The 18,450-nt window shown below is 44.7% G+C and overlaps 3 protein-coding genes and 1 long non-coding RNA gene across 7 annotated transcripts in view; 2 read left to right on the top strand and 2 right to left on the bottom strand.

The window, feature by feature from the left end:
* The window catches only part of ABAT (4-aminobutyrate aminotransferase), a 70,059-nt gene extending 65,635 nt beyond the window's left edge, over positions 1-4,424 (top strand). For all 3 annotated transcript variants that reach the window (XM_054213111.1, XM_054213110.1, XM_054213112.1), the window contains 4 exons: positions 1,046-1,213; positions 1,919-2,065; positions 3,184-3,295; positions 4,287-4,424. In XM_054213111.1, the coding sequence (XP_054069086.1) occupies positions 1,046-1,213; positions 1,919-2,065; positions 3,184-3,295; positions 4,287-4,408 (549 nt within the window). In that variant the 3' untranslated portion in view covers positions 4,409-4,424. The remainder of the gene's footprint in view (positions 1-1,045; positions 1,214-1,918; positions 2,066-3,183; positions 3,296-4,286) is intronic.
* On the bottom strand, positions 1,208-4,291 carry LOC128914307 (uncharacterized). Its single transcript, XR_008468231.1, has 3 exons — positions 3,931-4,291; positions 2,584-2,652; positions 1,208-1,563 (listed from the first exon to the last, which is right to left on the bottom strand). It is a non-coding gene; the product is annotated as an uncharacterized LOC128914307 (long non-coding RNA).
* A 2,393-nt stretch (positions 4,425-6,817) lies between the features above and the next one.
* TMEM186 (transmembrane protein 186) lies at positions 6,818-9,843 on the bottom strand. 2 transcript variants are annotated; one of them, XR_008468230.1, is made up of 2 exons: positions 7,157-9,113; positions 6,818-6,904 (listed from the first exon to the last, which is right to left on the bottom strand). XR_008468230.1 is itself a non-coding variant. In XM_054213119.1 (2 exons), the coding sequence occupies exons 1-2, from the start codon at positions 9,789-9,791 to the stop codon at positions 8,242-8,244; spliced, it is 738 nt and encodes a 245-aa protein (XP_054069094.1). In that variant the 5' UTR covers positions 9,792-9,843; the 3' UTR covers positions 6,818-8,241. The 2 variants fall into 2 exon arrangements, 1 of the variants encoding a protein (XP_054069094.1); XM_054213119.1 differs by adding an exon at positions 9,783-9,843 and having other exon boundaries at positions 6,818-8,970.
* Positions 9,844-9,865: 22 nt separating this feature from the next.
* Positions 9,866-18,091, top strand: PMM2 (phosphomannomutase 2). Its single transcript, XM_054213120.1, has 8 exons — positions 9,866-9,959; positions 10,322-10,433; positions 11,314-11,390; positions 12,333-12,424; positions 13,157-13,256; positions 14,264-14,339; positions 15,484-15,599; positions 17,208-18,091. The coding sequence occupies exons 1-8, from the start codon at positions 9,897-9,899 to the stop codon at positions 17,310-17,312; spliced, it is 741 nt and encodes a 246-aa protein (XP_054069095.1). The 5' UTR covers positions 9,866-9,896; the 3' UTR covers positions 17,313-18,091.
* Positions 18,092-18,450: the final 359 nt, after the last annotated feature.

Here is an 18,450-nt window from a genome sequence, read left to right as displayed (position 1 = left end):
CTTTAAATGATGATGCCAGTTTGTTGAGGCGGTTCAATCAATTTCAGAAGAGGCAGGTTTGGAAAAGGATAATTTTTTGCTGACATACTGTTTTTTAATTGCAAAAAAAGCTGAAACACAAATTGAGTCCAACCGTAAGTGCTGATGTTCCAATAAAACAATGAAAAGGACATATGTCTTGATGCTTAGCATGTGAAGTTACATCTTTGGAAGTGATGACCCTCAGTAAGACCTACCGCATGGTTTTTTCACCCTCAAAAAAGAAAAAAGCCTTTGGCAAATTCTGTTCTGCCATGAGGAACGGCGGCTTTTCCCATTGTTAACGGTTGCTCGCGCAAGGGTGATAGAGTAAATAAGGTGAAGTGAAAACGTTTGCCCTCTCTAAAACAAGATGCTGCCAAAGGTACTTACCAAATTGGTTTATCATGATATAGCTTGATCTCCCTGTCCCAAAGTTTCAACAAAATAGTCCTTCGCATAAAAAAGCCCATGTTACCATCTAAAATGAGTAGCTCTTTCAGCAGACTCATATAAAAAGGCAGGTCTTCCAGGATCATTTTAGGTCCCTGGACTGAACAGATCAAACTGCTGGAATTGCCTTTGTACCACGCTTGCCGGAGGCAGAGACTTCTTATTTAAAACACACAAAACTCCTAAAAAATGACATTCTGCTTCCCTCAGAGACTTTGAAAATGCCACCCAGACTCCTCCCAGGTGTTTTCAGGTGTCCTCTAGAAATGTTCAAGTCTATATAAGAAAATGCATGGATTACATGAAAATATATACTTCGTTTGTGAATTTAGGTAGAAAATATGTTTCTCGTGCCTTTCTGAAAAAACAGCTGAATTCGTAATTGTGAAATGCAGTGCACAGCGAGTGGCATCGGTGCGGGCTTGAGGAGGGGAGATTTGGAGTGGTGAAGGTAGAGGAAGGAGGGCTGTCATATGGCTTGTGATTGGCTTGTCTTTGTCTGTTCAACAGGGGAGGTATTTTTGTTTTGGAAATGCGGACTCATGTTCTCTGCTCTCTCCCTCTGTCTTGGCAGCACGGCTGTGCGTTCCTGGTGGATGAGGTGCAGACGGGAGGTGGCTGCACAGGAAAATTCTGGGCGCATGAACACTGGGGCCTGGATGACCCAGCGGACGTGGTCACGTTCAGTAAGAAGATGATGACAGGAGGATTTTTCCACAAAGAGGAGTTCAGGCCAAACGCTGTAAGATTTCCAATGAAAGGGACTCTGTGCTAGTTGGGGGCCTGTTGATGAGTGACCGTAGTGTCCGTGGAAGAGACGGGCTTTCGTTCAGTAACGCAGGGTCAGCTAGGTGGAGCTGCTGTTTTGTAGCTTTGTGCTTACACAAAAGTTGTGGTCACTTCACGTTCGTTCTAGTTGCTGTCAGTCACAAAGGTCGTACGGGTGGTGGGAGGGAGCGGAGAACCGGGTTTAGCCTAACAAGCTAAGCTTCAGCACAAAATCCAACCAAGAAACTGACACCTTCTTCCATGGGGCAACGTGGTATCTTCAGAGCTTGTACGTCAGCATTAGCGATTCTGTCAGCAAGATTTCTTCTTCGCATTAATGACAATTTAGATGTAATAAATGGGGAAAAAAAAATAAGGGGGAGAACATAAAGCTTGAATGTTAAACCTGTATAGACAATGCTGATTTCTGTGTCATGTTTCAGTGAGATGTCAGAGCAGCAAGACAGGAGGCGCTAAATTTGTAGCACAAAGTGGTTGCCCTTTGTTTCTGCTTAGCAGGGCAGCTGTATTTCGCTCTTACAACAACAAAAAGGGGGTTGCTGAGATTAGTACCTGCTTTTTCATACACCAGATGTTTGCGTTACCAGTTTGATGGCTTGCTTTTCTTTATTATAGCGATTTAACATGTTCCACAACTCTCTCTCCACCCTTTCCCAAGCCCTATCGGATTTTTAACACCTGGCTTGGAGATCCATCCAAGAACCTCATGCTCGCTGAAGTCATTAAGGTTATTAAAAGAGAAGACCTTCTAAACAATGCAACCCATGCCGGGAAAGCACTACTGACTGGGCTGCTGGATTTACAGGTAAATATCTGGAAGGATTATAGATACGGAGAGATTTGCTGATCAGGTAGGATCTGACCTAATCCAGTTTAAACACTTGAACTGAGGAATTCCAGCTGGGAACTAGACCATAATAGTAACTTGCTGGTTTAGGTACTTCAATGCAAGCCTCAATAACTGCGTCCCATTTTAAATGGAAGTTAACTTTTTTTTTTTTACTGACTGGATGCTGGGTTTATATAGCTTAATCCAAAATCAAGGGTGACCCCAAAAATATCTGAAGGTATGAAGTGCACCTAGTTAAATTATTTTGGTAGAAGTCTCTGTTACCACAAGCAGCTGGCATTTCACTGTCCCAAAAGTTCCTTTTAAAGGAAAGTGCCTTTTTATTTTGCTACAATTCCATTGAGCTGTTGAAACAAGAAAATTGTAGCTTTCCCTCCCTTGAGTAAGGGAAATTCCTTCACAGCTTCAGCTATGGAGCCCCACGTGAGAAGGAAAATCAGCCGGGCATTTAAGGCAGACTTGCAGATACTCACCTCCGAAAAGGTGCTTTGTGCATCGGTAGCGCAGGATAAGCCCAAATACAGTCTCTGCTCCCTCCACAACTTCAAGGCACAGCAGGCAGGAGAACACAAAAAATTACCGTCTTCATACTTTGGAGGGCCAGAATACAACTAGTACTATCCCAAAAAGGTTGCTCTTACAAAAGATGAGGATTGTAATTGACAGTAAGTGACGCAGATCATGCTAGCAGGCATCTTAGCGCAGCGCAAGAGCGAGCTGGTCTCTAGCCCCATTCCAGATTATGTATGCCCGTTTTGCTGGAGTGCATTTTAGAGGCAGGACGCTTTATGCTCGCTTCAGGAGGCTCCAAGTAAGATTTTACTGGACCCAGCTCCGGGGTGCAGATTCATTCTGTTCCTGATGGGCTGTGTGTCTGCGAGGAGAGGCCCTGCCTGCCGCCGGGCCCCACGCTCTGGGGCTGTTCCCGACCAAGGCTCCGTGGGGAGTGCTGGCTGTGCGGCGCGGAGGTGGCAGTGGGGCGCCGGGTGGCAGGAGGCCTGGCAGAGCAGAGCTTGCTGCCGGTGCCCGCTGTCGCAGCAGCGGCGCTGCCTACCCCTCACCTCTCTTTGCAGGCTCGTTACCCCCATCTGATCAGCAGAGTGAGAGGAAGAGGCACCTTCTGTTCGTTTGACACTCCAAATGATGCGACCAGGAACAAGTTAATTACAATAGCCAGAAACAAAGGTAAGAAAGTTTGTGTGCGGATTAGCTTCTAGTGACAAACGGTAGCACGGGTAACGCTTTAAATTTTCCTTTTTTCTATGGTGTATGTGTACTACAATATCAGAGGACAAAAGTGATGAAATTATGAACAAAACTATATTTAGATTTTTCTGGAAATACTTGTGTTTTCGGAGACATCAGACGAGCTCATTGCACAGTGTGTACATTTACTCTGTGGGCCTAACGTTACTATGGAGGGCGTGAGTTTTTCTGACATCTTTCATATTCCTCTCCAGTGACTGTAGGTGCACCTAGGCATGGCTTGCTTCTAGAAACACATCAGGAAAACTAGAACAAAGTTAATGTAGCTGTCACGCGGGAAAACACAGGGAGAAAACCTATGAATTTGATGGAATACTTAATAATGAAATATAACGAGTTGCCTAAAATGGGCACAGATCTACAGATCTACACCCCTCTTGTGCTGCAGAACTCTTGCCCAGCTGTAGACAGGCCCAGGTATCAGGAGGGAGTGTGGTGATCTGAACCTCACATTTAAAGTACTGCAGGAAGAAGTCTGCCAGCACTGAGACTTCTTAACTTTTTGTAATTAAAAACAAAGTAGTTAAAAAAAAAAAAATTGCAAAGAAACTTACTGTGTCTTGTTCAGGGACTGAGGTCCTTAACCAGTAGCGCATTGGCGGGTTTGAAGGCTCAGATGCTGTTTGAGCTGCGCACCGGATGGAGTCTTTCCATTGATGTTGGGGTTAGTCCCGACATTCCCGGTGTTTCACAGAACAGCTACGGGCACCCGCAGTGTTCTTCTAAGTCACTGCGGAGCTGGTGGCCCCTTTGCAGCACTGACCACGTGCTGTGTCACTGTGGTTAGCAGTGACTTGGGCAGCTTCTGCTGGACCTCCACAGTGAGGCAAACCTCCTTCAGGAACCTGCATTTTCTGGGTATTCGGTAAAGATGGAAATGACCAAACGACCTGCTCTTTTCTCATTTTAGGTGTCGTGCTGGGAGGCTGTGGCGACAGATCCATTCGTTTCCGTCCAACACTGATCTTCAAGGACCATCACGCGCACCTCTTTCTGAACATTTTCAGTGACATCTTAGCAAACTTCAAGTAAAAAGTAGTTCCCTCGCACTGAACAGCTGATTATGAAATTAGTTTGCATTAATTCATGTCTTCTCTACTCACAAGATAAGTGTAAATTCATAAACTAAGGTTTGTGTTCAGTCTGTAATCCTGCCCAAGGCAAGCTGCTCCGTGCAAACCCAGCCCAGGCAGAGCACTGGTACTGGTCACCAGCAGGTACACCCAGCTGTCCCACTGTGCACTGGTAGAAGCTGTGGCCCTCCATCTTCTGGCTTGGGTCGTAATAATTGCAGAGTCCTCTCTACATTCACGGCCCTGACTATTTGATTGTCTGTGGGCTGGTACAGTCCCTTTCCCAGGTGAGCCCGCTAGATTTACATCCAGAAGCAGCACCAGGGGTGGTGGCACACTGAGCCACGTGCCTGCCAGGCAGAAAGTGCCATTCTCCAGCGGTAGCTGCAATAAAGTTAGGTGTTTTGAGGAAAGCTCTGCTTTCCACCACTGCCAAGTACAGTATTTTACAGAATAACTTCCAGCTTTATCCCCCTGAACACAGCCGTCTGCCGCTGGAGCGGGATGCCTCAGCTCCTCTGTGCCCGCCCTTCAGCCTGCACATTCTGCCTCAGAGGCGCTGACGCTCTCAGCCACACGTGCAGCGCTCGCAGTGGAACTGAGGGACTTGCACTTTTTTTCCCTCATCCTGGATCTTACAGCTTTTGACTTCTCTTACAATCAAACTTTTACAGAGAAGACTACACCCAAAAGTCTATACCCTTGACAGAGCTTAGAGAATCATATAAAGCACACTCTTTCCACCTCTGCCAGCAATCTAGACTTATTTGAGATTATTTTACCATTTGCCCGTAACAAACAATAGCCATTAAATTTATCTAGGACAAGTTCTACGTGAATACTTGAGGTATTTTGTAAAACTACAGCAGAACTGCTTGACCTTAGCCATTACCTGACATCAGAGCCACTACAGCGAAGGTCTAGTCCTAACTGCACATGTATAATGCAAAGTAATTCTATTTTTGTTCTAATAGTGAATTCTTAGTCATTGATACTTCAGAGATCTTCTAGAAAGCCACAGGATCAAAAAGTATCGACACTTCATTGATGTGTTTCTCTTCAGAGAAGCGTTTCGGATGTCTCTTTGCTTAAGGCTGACTTGGACTAGGTCTGGTGCCTTTTTTTCCTTTTCTTGGCTAGCCAGCATCTGGATTTCGTTTACTAAGTTTAACTTTCTGTTCTGCACCAAAAAAACAGGGACCACAGCAGACTTCACAGTTGCCCTATTAGGATTGGACAATTTTTAAGTACATGATAAAAGAGCAGTTAAAAGATTTACACACTTAATACAGCTACCAAAATGTGAAAGGTTTCTTACCTGCTTTGAGAAGTGCTAATCATGGTTTTCCCATTTTATTTTTCAAGTGCTGGTATTGGGAAACTCGAGCACACTCTCTTCTGCTAGCTTAAAAATAACAGGATTTCTGTAAACCTCTCTGCAGAAACCAGAATTCTGGTACCGGCTGGTCAGAACCTGAGCAGGTTTTTGAGCGGAGGTTGTAGAAATGTCGGGGAAGGACCCGGTGAATTGGTGTTCAGCAAAACTTCATTGTCATCGCTGTCCTCGTAAGCGTATTATCAGCAAGAGGCGAGTCAAACAGAGAACTGTACCTGGCAACATTTTGGGACTTAGTTTGTTCAACATATCAGTGCAGTAGTTTTAGTAAATGTCTCTAGCAAGTCCCGTACTTTTACAGAGGCAAAGGTCCAGTAATTTGAAGTCTTACCACATCTTCACTTTTATTATGAATACTCTAGGTGTTTTTATAATTTTTACTGACACTCAGTAACTGTATAATTGTGTACAACCTGTTGATGAAATCATGTTAGAGAATACATAGAAAGCAATGCAGCTGAAGCATATACAGTTAATATTGTTTACAGCATACTGTGGACAGTGCCAAATAAATGTTTAAACAAATACTGAACTACACTTCATGGTGTAACTAGTAACTGTACACAGACTCATAAAAAATGACATCTCATGTGTAATCAATATTCTTAAATAAAATATTTATAATTGAACTTCTCCAGGGTTTTTTATTTTACACCTAGTACTTCCCTAAACTGAATAATTAGTGCATATTAAACATAATCTTGTGAAGATAAGCCTCCAAAAACCACTGTATTTTGCTGCCGTGGTGCTTAAGCCAAGGAGCATTTCTCTTTTCCTTTTGATGCTGCTGTACCACACGGTATCAGCCAAAGTTTAAAATAATGGAGCCCCCATTAGGAAAAGTTCACCGTGAATAAACAGCAGATCAGGGTCAGCCTGTGCACTTAAATGGCAATTTTACTTACCTGCATCTGGTGATCCACCCAGGTTTCAATACGCATGAGGAAGAAACAGGGCAAAGAACACTCCAGATTTCTCTGTTGGTGAGGGTCAGTTTATTTGCCATTGTTTCAAGTGAGGTAACAGCCAGAAGAGCAGTGTAAGAAGTTTAACTTGCTTCTGACAATTCAAAAAAAAAGTTTTACACATTACAGGTGCTCAGGTTTGATTCTTTCTCAGGTTTAAATCCTGCTCCTCATTCCTACTGAGGTTTTGGAAAAGGAGGAACCATACAACCACCACAGACTAAGAGCACTGTCCTTCTCGGACACAGGCGCTGAGGTGATCAACCCTGCAAGTTCAACAGAATACGAAGTACACATATTTCCAGCCTTAATTCAATACAGTTGATTCAATTTTTGGGTGCCTTACCTTTTTTCTTTCCATTTTAGGTAAGCCCAGCCTGGGGGAGTGGGAAGGGTATTTGGCAACAGAGCTTTTGATGATAGGCCCCAATCCCATGTGTAAACCCATGAAGGGACGCAGATGACTTGTTCCCCAGGCTACGTGGTTTCTTCACAGAAGACTGCTTCAGTCACGTGGTCCAGGATAATTTTTGGTAATATTTACTGAAGTTTTTGCAACTCAAACGTTACAGTGTTGATTAAATGTCATTCGTACATACAAAACCACAAACCTGAGTATATGCAAAGACGGACAAGCAGTTCCAAATTTTCAGATGATCATTTGGATCCAAACCAAACAAAGGATGCCAGACTGTCCCTGTAACTCGGGTACATTTTCCCTTTCTTCCAAGGGGAAAGCTATTTCTAGGAGAGGCTGCAGGAACACTGTCCCAGTCAGACGCTTACGGCTGAACTGTGTGTCTTAGAACACACGCCCTCATTTTGCCTAGTTACATTCACACCCTGGAAGACCTTGCCCAGAGACCCCACGCACCTTACACAGCATCACGTACCGCTCTTTCCAGTCACCCCCAATTCATTAATGCAGGAGCCTGTACCCTGACATCCAGCATTGGTCACTGTATGTATGTTTCAGACAAGTTTGAATTTCAAGAGGCTTCCCAGTCAAGCTAAAATCCGCTAAAAGAAACAAGGAATTTAAAGTGAGGATGCTCTGGCAGAGTTACTGCGTTTCACTTCAAGAGTTTTTCCTGTTTCAAAACAATGGAAGAGGCCAGCTGAAACCATCAGGGCCAGCATCAGAAACTCCTCCTGCTGCAGGCTCCAAGTAGCACAGTGTAGACTTAGACCTGCCGGTGACCACACGCATCACTGTACCCAACACGGAAGAGCCGCTGCTCACACCTTAATCAAGCTGCAGAGACACTTAGTCCAGTGGATTGTTCTTTACCATTTCTACTTCCTATGCTGAGCACACTTACCAGCAGGCTTTGCACGGGAAAATGACAGAAGTACGTCAGTTTGGTAAACTAATTAAACTTCACAGAAGAGTAAGCACAATGAACACGCGACAAGGAAAATCACTGGAAATTATCTGCTGTATGACTCGAGTTCTCCGAATATTTGAGTAAACCTCTGTCTGTCTACAATCTGGCCAAACTTAATTGTAAAATATAAAATATCTGTACTATTATACCGCTTGAACTGGAGAAGTAGCTCCCCCTTGCTATCTCCAACTTCATCCAAAGTCATCACTGTCTCTATGGGACAGTAAATGTCATTCCGTCTTCCCCAGAACGTCAAGTGAGCCACTTTGACAGTGCAGCCAGTTTCACTTAAGTAGATTAATCCAATAATTCGTCTGAAAAAGTAGCTCATACCATACAACATGGCACCAGCAAAGAGGGTGATGCCAGTTGTATACAAGAGGATAGTCTGTGAAACCTGGTCTTGCAGGTAGAGGTAGCAGATGGGCGGCAGCGTGACCACGGTGGTGGCAGTCTGTAACAGCTTCAGTCGGGACAGTACCCTGCAGTACTTAATCCCTGGAAACCTGTAGACCAGTTTGAATTCTTCTGTTTTCTCCTCCACAGCCTTTTGTGGGACCACAGCAGTGGGGGCTGAATGGCACCGACACAAAGACGGCTCTCGCTGTCTCCCAAGACAATGATTCACAGCACTCGCTCGCCAGTTCTGTGACTGCAAGCCGGGCGGGCGAACATCTTCCTTTTTCCATGACCTCGTCCAGAGCTGGTTTTGTAGATATCTCCCAAAAGATGGTGCCACGCAGACTTTAGTCCTTATTCTGCAGAGCCTGGCCTGTAAGGAGACAGTCCCACAGGTCACCAATGAGTTGTCTTTGCAACCAAATCCCATTTAGCTCAGCATCTCTTCCTCAGGCACCTGGAGACAGGTACCACAAGCCCCCCGCCCCAGCTCACCGTAGCCTTATACCTAAAACTGGTGTTACCTGAGGGAACAGGTGTTTGTGCTCGCACCCCCCCTGCGGATGAGGGAAGATACTTTCGATGCTACAGGTGCACGACCCCTGCGCATCCCCCGCCTCTCTCCGAGCCACATCCGAGTGGAAACACCAGCACTACCGGGGGCTTCCAAGCAAAGAGAACCTGCGGCTGCCAGCCACTGACACGTTAAATAAACACTGAAATGGTAATTTCAGGGAAACCGAGAAAAGCGGACTAAGCACGACGAAAGGGAGGAGAGCATAAGCAACGCCGAAGGAGGGACCAGACACAGGAACGTGCGGAGCAACAGAAGACAAAAGGAAGCACGGGAACTTGCGTGCTGCCTCATGCCCCGCGCTGCTCCGCTCAGCGGCGGCCTCAGGCTCGGGCCGGGGCGGCCACCGCCGCAGAGCTCGCCGGGGGCTGAGGCAGATCAAAGGGGCCGCTGCCCCTGGCGTCCTCCGGATGGTGGCGGCGCCTCCTCCGGGCCCGGTCCCCCTCCTCCGGGCCTGGTCCCAGCCCTCTCTCCCCGGGCCGTTACTCGGCCGTTGTGCGCCCCCCGCTCCCCCTGAGGCGGCCGCAGCCGCAGCCGCCGTCGCCTCACGGGCGGCCCTACTGCTCGGCCCCGGGTGAGAGCCCCCCGCTGCCGCGTGTCGCCCCGCTCACCGCCGCCATGGCTCCGGCGGCCCCGCGGGAAGGGGCGGAGCGGCACCGCACCTCCCGCTTCCCGGCCTCCCCCGCGGCGGCAGCCTGTGCCCTGCCTTGCCCCGCCCCGCCGACATGGCGCCGCCGGCCGTGCTCTGCCTCTTCGACGTGGACGGCACCCTCACCGCCCCGCGGCAGGCTGGTCTCGGGGATGGGACGGGGCGGGATGAGGCGGGGACGGGGCCGGAACTGGGGGACGGGGGCCGGAGCTTGAGGAGGGCCCGGGCCGGGCCGGGCGGAGGGGCCGGGTCGCGGCTCTCCGCGCGCCCACCGGGCCCGGAGCGGCCACGGGCCCTCAGAGACAGCATGGACAGGCCCATCGGATTCTGCAGCCGTTCCCGTGGCGCCTGATGGGCAAACTGCAGGTGCCATTTAAGGGAAGAAAGAAGCCCTCCCTTTGCATTAAAGCTGTGCACGGCACTGCTGGGTTTTAGTGGCTGTTGCGAAGCGGGGCCGCCGGGCCCAGGGCGGGTACTGACGGGCCTTTCCTCCGCCGGCAGAGGATCACGGCGGAGATGGCCGCCTTCCTGCAGCAGCTGCGGCGGAAGGTGCGGGTGGGCGTCGTGGGCGGCTCCGACTTCGCCAAGATGCAGGAGCAGCTGGGGGATGACGGTAAGGGCCGGGGCTGTGGCGGGGAAATGGAGCGGAAAGCCCGGTCAGCCCCGCCTCCCTCGCCTTTGACTTCTTTCCGGGCTTGGTCGGGGTGCGCTCGGCCTACGAGAAGCCGTCCGTGGGCGTCGGGAGGCTGCAGCCGCGTTGGGGTCTTGCTGGTGTGTCGGTGTCTCGCTGAGGGACAGTCGCCGTTAGTGAAACCCTGGCCGTGACGCGGCCCGTAGTGCGCTGGCTGCTCGCAGGCTCACCCAGGAACCGTGCGGTTCTGCCAGCTGAGGGGTTGCCACGTAGAGAGGGACTCTGCTGTAGTCCTTTGAGAGGCATTTCCTTTTCGGTATAAAAGACTCCCTTTAATTGTCTTTACTCAATCGATGCCACTGATAGCCATCTGTAACGCCCAGGTGGCTCAGAATTGGTTTGGCTGACAGGCAGTCGCCACTGAGCCGTACCGTCCTGCGCTGCAGTGAGATTCTCACAACTCTTGGGCATCTACTGTAGATTAATAACATTGAGAAAATGAACCTAAAATGGTAGTATTTGGTCTGCTCTCTAGCCAGGCTGTGTGCCAGGCTTTTGTAACGTTTGAGGTGTTCGGTCACTTCCTTACATTTAATGCAATGAGACATACTTGCAGGAGAGGAAGAACCTTTAAGCAAAAATACAGGTAGCTGAACTGAAAGGCTTCAAGTGATTCGATGTGTGCGTTAATCGTGGAGAGAAAGGAGAGTAGTTTTGATCTTGTGCTCCACATTATGCTGCTGAATCTTTCAGGCTTTATGATCTAACGTTTACTGTATTTTAACCCCTTTCACATGTAAGATAATTCTGCATTAAAAATACAAGGGAAATTGCAAGTTACTGCCTTTTTGTTTGGTTGTAGTGGTTGAAAAATTCGACTACGTTTTTCCAGAAAACGGTCTTGTAGCATATAAAGATGGTAAATTCTTGGGCAAGCAGGTAAGTGTGAAATTTCCAGTATGTGAAAGAGACATTTTCTAAGGAAGATTTTCCTTTGTTGCTACAGTGCAGTCCTCTGTAATCACACTTCTAAGGCCAAAATTGCTGCTATTTTCATGTGTTAGTTCTGTAACAGATCATTCATTCGTCACTCCGATTCACGTAATGACAGTCTTCACCTTGAGCTTTATTTTTTGCGGTATTCCCAAAACCAAAAGCTATTGGAGTCTGGAGCATCTGATCGAATAAGAACAGTAAAAATTCTGGAACAGCCTTTTCCCTCAGCTCATGCAGAGGAAATGTGGCCAATCCCTCTGCTCCTGGAGGTCCTATGGAATACGGCATTTCATAGCTGGTGTCTGTTGGGCCTTAGGGTTCAGAAGGTTTCCTGTAGATCTCTCGTAGCTGCTTTGTAATATTAATTCATAGTGCACATTCCGATATGTTGTATAAGCTAAAAGGTAATACTCTAAATTAATATAAATGTGCAACTGATTCTAGATACCCTAATCACCTTCATTGGTTCAATGTAAGTAATGGAGATTAAAATTGTAAAAGAGATCCTGGCGGAAGTTGCTGACGTGAGCGGTGGTTTCCAGTTTACTCCAGTAACAATCTTGGTTTGTTCACATGTGGCTGCAGTAAATGTTAACTGCAAGTTTTTGTTTAGGTCTGCTGTCTTTGACCCACAGTGTTTCCTTCTAAAGGAGGTTACTAGTAGGGAGCATATTAAATGAGAGTTTGGTATTATGGTTTAAAAAAAAAGCCCAAATAAAAAGAAAAATGCGAGCTGTTAGTTCATCAACTGAGAGTTAGTTATTGAAGGCATGTTTCTTTGTGGTATTAACTGTGCCTGATTATCCAATGTCTGTGTTTTCCATGTGACTTGTTTTTAGAATCTCACATTCTGGACCCTTGGTTGAATGGTATTTATTTTGTTAGAGCATTCAGGGTCACCTGGGCGAGGACATACTTCAGGATCTAATCAACTACTGCCTGAGTTATATTGCAAAGATCAAACTGCCAAAGAAAAGGTATGTGCGTAGACGCATCTCGTGTCACCATGTTCTCCATGTTACAGCCTTGAGCATCAATATGTAAAGCACTCTGCTCAGCAACAAATGAATAGTTTGTGGTTTAAGAAAACTGTGTACGTGAAACAGAGCTCAGTCCGCCCATACAAAGGCAAGGTCCCAGCTGGAGCACAGGATTTGAAATACTGATTGAGCATTTTTATTCAAGAGGGAAGGAAGTTCAGTTTGAAAGTGGGAGTATTTCTTTGACGTGTTTGGAATTCAGCAGCATAATGTTCTCCGGAGATGAGAAGCGTGCAGTAAGAGCAGTCCTGTGTGACATGTGAGGGTGCAGCTGCTCCAGGCATTAATACAAACCGTATGTGAGGTTAGCTAGAAACACTGCCAAGATTGCTCTAAATCTTGTCGCTTCACCCCAAAGCTGACAGACTGTCCTGTCAGGGTCTGAGAACTGGCTTGACAGGATGCTCCCGTCGTACTTTTAAAACCAAATCATACTTCTGAAAGCCAGTAAGGGGGATGTTGAGGTTGCCAGATTCAAATAAAAGTCCAAAAGAGTCCTTGATGCCAGAGGTACTGGTTCCTACATGTTGTTTTTCATGCCTGCAATGAGAGGCTGAAAGGACATCTGATTCCCATTGTCTTCAGAATTAAACAAAAGTTCTTTGTGATATTCAGTATTTTGAGCAATTTTTGATCTATTTTCTGTCTTGTTAATCAATTCTTTTTCAGGGGCACTTTTATTGAGTTCCGAAATGGGATGTTAAATGTGTCGCCCATTGGAAGAAGCTGCAGCCAGGAAGAACGAGTTGAGTTCTATGAACTTGATAAAGTGAGTTACAACTCTTGAAAAATATCCAACTCTTCTGGAAGAGGCAGTTATGGCCAGGTTATGATTTTTAAAAAGCTTTTCTACTTTGTGCAGTTCTTTTCCTTTTAATCCTTTCCACGTGGTTGAACTAACAACTTAGTTCAGACTTCAGGAAATATACAGGAGTTTTTTTGTTACCGTAGCTCACAATGATAACTTGTAGAGCAGGAGGGTTTGGCTCATGTTTCTTTTAAGCCTGTATCCAGAGTACCGAACATCCTACCTCTGCACACAGGGTTCCTGAAAAAATCTGTCTTAGATAAAACCATACTTATCTGGAATGCTCCTTAGTATACCAGCCTATAGCCATTCAAATCAATAAAACTATTACTTTTCTTGTCAACTCTTTAAAGCCTTTTAAAGCAGAATTTAAAAGCTGAGGTCAAACTATTCACCATTTATTTTCCGTTGTACACAGCTAAAGGTGCAGGCTGAAATGAATCTGAGCCATGCTATCAGTTCTGTTCCCTGCTAGACCGTAACAACTGTTTCTGACCTGATACAGAAACTGAAATCTAATTCCTCAAAAGCAGTCTTTGCCTGTGACTCACCTAATGGATGCTGAAAGATATCTAAGCCCAAGGCATTCTGAAAGTACCCTTTCTGGAGTATATGGCATCAGAAGATCAGTACCAGTTTTGAGACTCTTCCTATGCCTCAGTCCCCCCATTTGTAAAACTGACTTTTACTGGGAGTTGAAGCATACTTCCTTAGTATTCTAAGATTTTCAGATAGAAGAGCAAATACCACAGCATGTATGTGAAGTTTTGTTCTTATTTTTCACAAGTTGGAACAGATTAAAGTAGAAATATTCTCAGCGTGCTTTCAGTAATAAAAAGTATAGCTATAGCATGCTAGTCGTGGTACTCAGACCTTTGAATATTTTGGGGGTGGTTTTGGAGGTTATCTTTTTATTGATGAATTAACACAGCATGTAACTGATGTTGTGTTTTGGCTTTTTTTAACAGAAGGAACATATAAGAGAGAAATTTGTAGCTGATTTACGAAGAGAATTTGCTGGAAAAGGCCTCACATTTTCTATAGGTATCACGTTTAAAATATCATTTAATTTAAATATTATCTAAATCATATCTTCTTATGGGCATGACATACCCCATCTCATTTGTGGGACGGTTATCTTTCTGGGGGCGGTTGCAGGCACTGCCTGCAAGACTAAGGCTCTTTTTCCTCTTAAGCTTTCATTTGGTATGTTTTAATTGAAATCCATCAACAAAGAGAACTTCATTTCTTGTCATCAGTCCATTGTCTTTTAATGTCAGTTGTGTGACTGATTCTGCTCATTTTGAAACATATTACATGCTTCTGATCAGTCAGAGTTGTTTCTGCGAATCAATTTTGATCAGAAATACTACATCAGGACTGTTCTGGTAGCCCTTGGTTCTTCAGCTCTGTAGCTGCATTGTGTGGGAAGAAGGAGAGGAAAGAAAATGCAAAAGCAAGTGCAAGCTTAAAGAGAAAAGTGATAATAAGGGGGAATTAGTTTTCCATGCATTTTTTTATCCCCCCCCCCCCATATATTACTACGTTATTATTTTTCAGAATTGTAAAAAAGTGTGGTTGCCATTAGAGCTGTGGTATTGAAACACTAAGGCAGAAATGAACAGCAATACAGCTCTCCTGAAGTGTGTTGTAAATACCTTTTTGACACCCGCTTTGTGTGGGAATCTTGCTTTGATGTATTGGTAAAGTCCAAGGGTTTGGAACTGGAACAGGTGTTGTCCTGTTAGGCTTTGTTACAAAGGCTGATTTCCTCCCTTCTGTTCTGAAAGCCTTAGAAAATCTTTTGCATAAGACTTTACAGCTGTACGTGCACCAATGGCTGCATTCATTCATGTAGTTTCTTTCTAAAAGTAAAAACATTAAATGTGATTTTTAAAATAAGGTTTAGTTTGTTTGAGAGTAGTCAGTGTTTGGGAACATGTTAAGACTTTCATGTTTGTTTAATGGGTAAATAATAATCTGTAAGTCACAACTGTAATAACTGATACCCTATAAAACACTTTCTGTACTTGTAAGACTTCATTCCAGGGTCTCATAACATTTCTGTGACTTCTGCAAAGCTCCCTCTACCAAAAATCTGACCCAGTTTAGTTTTTCCTCACTTACGCTCCCCTCAAGAATGTGTTCTTCTAATAAAACAAACTTTGTTGGCTCATGTCTATGCTAGGAGGCCAGATAAGCTTCGATGTGTTCCCAGATGGTTGGGATAAGCGGTACTGCTTAGGAATCGTTGCCAATGATGGATTCAAGACTATTTATTTCTTTGGAGATAAGACTATGCCAGTGAGTATATTGTTTTGTGTATACATTTCAGAGCTGTTTTAAACCACAAACACCATAGGTTCTAACCAGTTGCCTTATGCCTGACAAGAACTGAAGTCAGAATGTAAATGTGAAGGCGTCCGTGTTTAACTGGCTGTGCCGTACTGGCCAGCATAACGCAGGGCAATGGCCCTGAGCATAGACTTCTCCTGTGTTTCCTGAAGGGAACACAGTGTTCTTGACAGGCTTAATATTGGACTATGTTTGTAAACTGAACTTCTGTAATTATGTTAAAAACCTAGGTGACATGGCTATATAGAACTCATTATCCTCTTTGGTTATTGTAGATAGATGCTTCTTGTTGGCTAGTGATTATTAAACGTATTTATTTTCCATTTAATTTAATACTGTTCCTCTGGTAACCACTCTGTCTGTCGCCACACTGGGGACCTGAAATTATATATAATCCCTGTCCCCAGTCATTGGAGGTGAACAGCTGAACAGCTGGAGCTGAACAGCTCTGCGGGGTGATTCAGAGGCTTTTGGAAATGCTGAGCAGGGACCTGACCAGAGCTAACGAGGGCAACAGCAAGCACAAGGACTTGGATGAAATTCAGGCTGTCTGAATGCAGCCGAGGGACAGTGTCAGGCTAAGTGTTATAAGAAAAGGCTTCGTTTTCTAAGAACTTACAGTTTTATAAGTTACAAAGAATTTTATAGTTTTATAAACCTTAAAAGGCCAAGTTTCTTTTATAAGAAAAAGACAAGCTCTAAATGAAAGGGGTGATTTCTCCTTGACACCAGCTGCAGAAGTAATTACTTGTCCCTCTGGCGTAGAGCTTATGGGCAGTTGGTTTTAAACCCTATCCTTGGCAGTGCAGCATTGTCAGAGTTTTGAATTAGCAGGAGTTGCTGCTGACTCGCTGGAAAGCAGCATGGCGAACAACGTACAAAATTAGGTGCTGCTTCCTGTAGTGCATGAAGCTGCGGCTCTCAGGGATCCCTGCTCATGCAGGTGGCAGCGCCTTTGTTCCGGAGCCAGCTGTGAAACGATGTTTTCATCGCTCTCTTGGGATTAGAAACCAGTTACAAATGTTACATCAGACCAGTAGCTAGCAAGGCCAGAACACTACTGCAAATAGCAAAGGACCAACAGTCTTAACAATGATTTACCTAAAAGGAAAGGAGAGGATAATGCAAATGAGTTACAAATACCACGTGCTGGTACAGTGTTCTGTAATGAGCTTTATACCTTTATATCAACAAGTAAACAATTGTAAAAAGTCAACACGGGGTTGCTGTACCAAACTAAAGACACGGCTAAACTTACACTGAGAGTTCTGCTCTTTCATTACCAATTCCAACATGCAGGTTGGAAGTTCTCATGCCAGTGTTTGTGGTGTTCAGCAGAAATTTCAGCCCAGGTTTGCTATAAACACATTATACAAGATCTCAAAATGGTGGTTTGCAGTTTCTTAGCTTTCTGGAAGACATCTCAGCCACGACTATGTTATCTCCCTTCTTTCCATAATTTCCTTTACATGTCCCTTTCCCACGCCTCGACTGTGACTATACATGAAGGTAAATAACACTAAATCCTCTTCTGCTTTTTTCCTCTTGTGTTTTCAGGGAGGGAATGACTATGAAATTTTCACAGACTCCAGAACAGAAGGCCACAGCGTCACTTCCCCAGAGGATACAAGAAGAATCTGTGAAGAGCTATTTTTTAAATAGGAGACTTTTAGAATTCACACTTACAAAACGGTTAAGACAGTTCAGGAACTCAAAACCTCTTCCTTCATCCTGTATTTTTTTTTCATATTTGGTCAGTCATTACAGAAGGGAAGCTGATATTTAAAAGATGAACATTTTACAGGTTTTTTTAAATACTACCTTTTGCTATAAAGACACGCATTATAAGACAGTTGGGATTTCCTTGTTTAAAACTGGAAAAGGAGTAAGAGAGACAGGTTTTATTTCTTTCTGGGGGCGGGAAGGTAGAACTGAGCCAGAAGTCCCTGACCTCACACGTGTTCCAGTGCATGGTCACAAGGTGCATTGAGTCTACCACCACCACCGGAAAGGCTGGACCAACTGGTGCTAAAGTGACCTCCTCAGTACAGTTGTGCCAATGCACAGTACGGTTCATGGTACCTACACTTTTTGCAGACTGTTTTTAAATCTAAAAAATAAAAAAATTATTAAAAAATAATGAAAACAACTTGAGCATAGTAGCAAAATGTATTTCTGTCACTAATTACACTTTTGATTTTCCTGGTAAGACACTAACGGTAGATGAGATTTCAGCACTAAGAAAAATGACCTAAACTATGTTTCTGTTAAAATTCAAGTTGAAACATGACAATCAGCGTAACTGTTAATATTACTTTTCTGGCATTGGGAAAGTAATATCGTGTATGAAAAGTTTAATTTAGTAAAGGAGAATAAAATCTCATTTTATCATGAAAAATTACTCTTTCGGTTTTATTGGCAATTAAAATATGTAAAGCAGACCTGTTGTATGTTGCCTGTCTGTACAAATAAATTATTTACTTGAATCTTTCCCATTCCAAGTTTAAGTGATACTTAGTAAAAAAGAGGAGAATACAGTCTTTGTGTACAAACCAAAATCCCCCAAAAGGGCTTCCAAAAAAGGAGGAGCTGTGATGCCCTCATGCATCAGAACTATCTAGTCTGCTAAAACCCTTCTCGTGTGCCTGATTCATTTTAACGGGAACAGACTTTGGACCAGAACCATCCAGTAGTGCAGGAAAGATGGCCAGATGTTAATAGCTACCGCTTTGTGTGCAGATACCTGATATATCTGATTATTTGGTTACTTCGCTGCCATGAGTGTTTCCTGCATTTGCAG

The sequence above is a fragment of the Rissa tridactyla genome, chromosome 8, assembly GCF_028500815.1.
Source record: "Rissa tridactyla isolate bRisTri1 chromosome 8, bRisTri1.patW.cur.20221130, whole genome shotgun sequence".
Taxonomy (NCBI): Eukaryota; Metazoa; Chordata; class Aves; order Charadriiformes; family Laridae; genus Rissa; species Rissa tridactyla.
The sequence above is the reverse complement of the archived record's forward strand: the minus strand, read 5'-3'. Positions and strand labels throughout refer to the sequence as shown.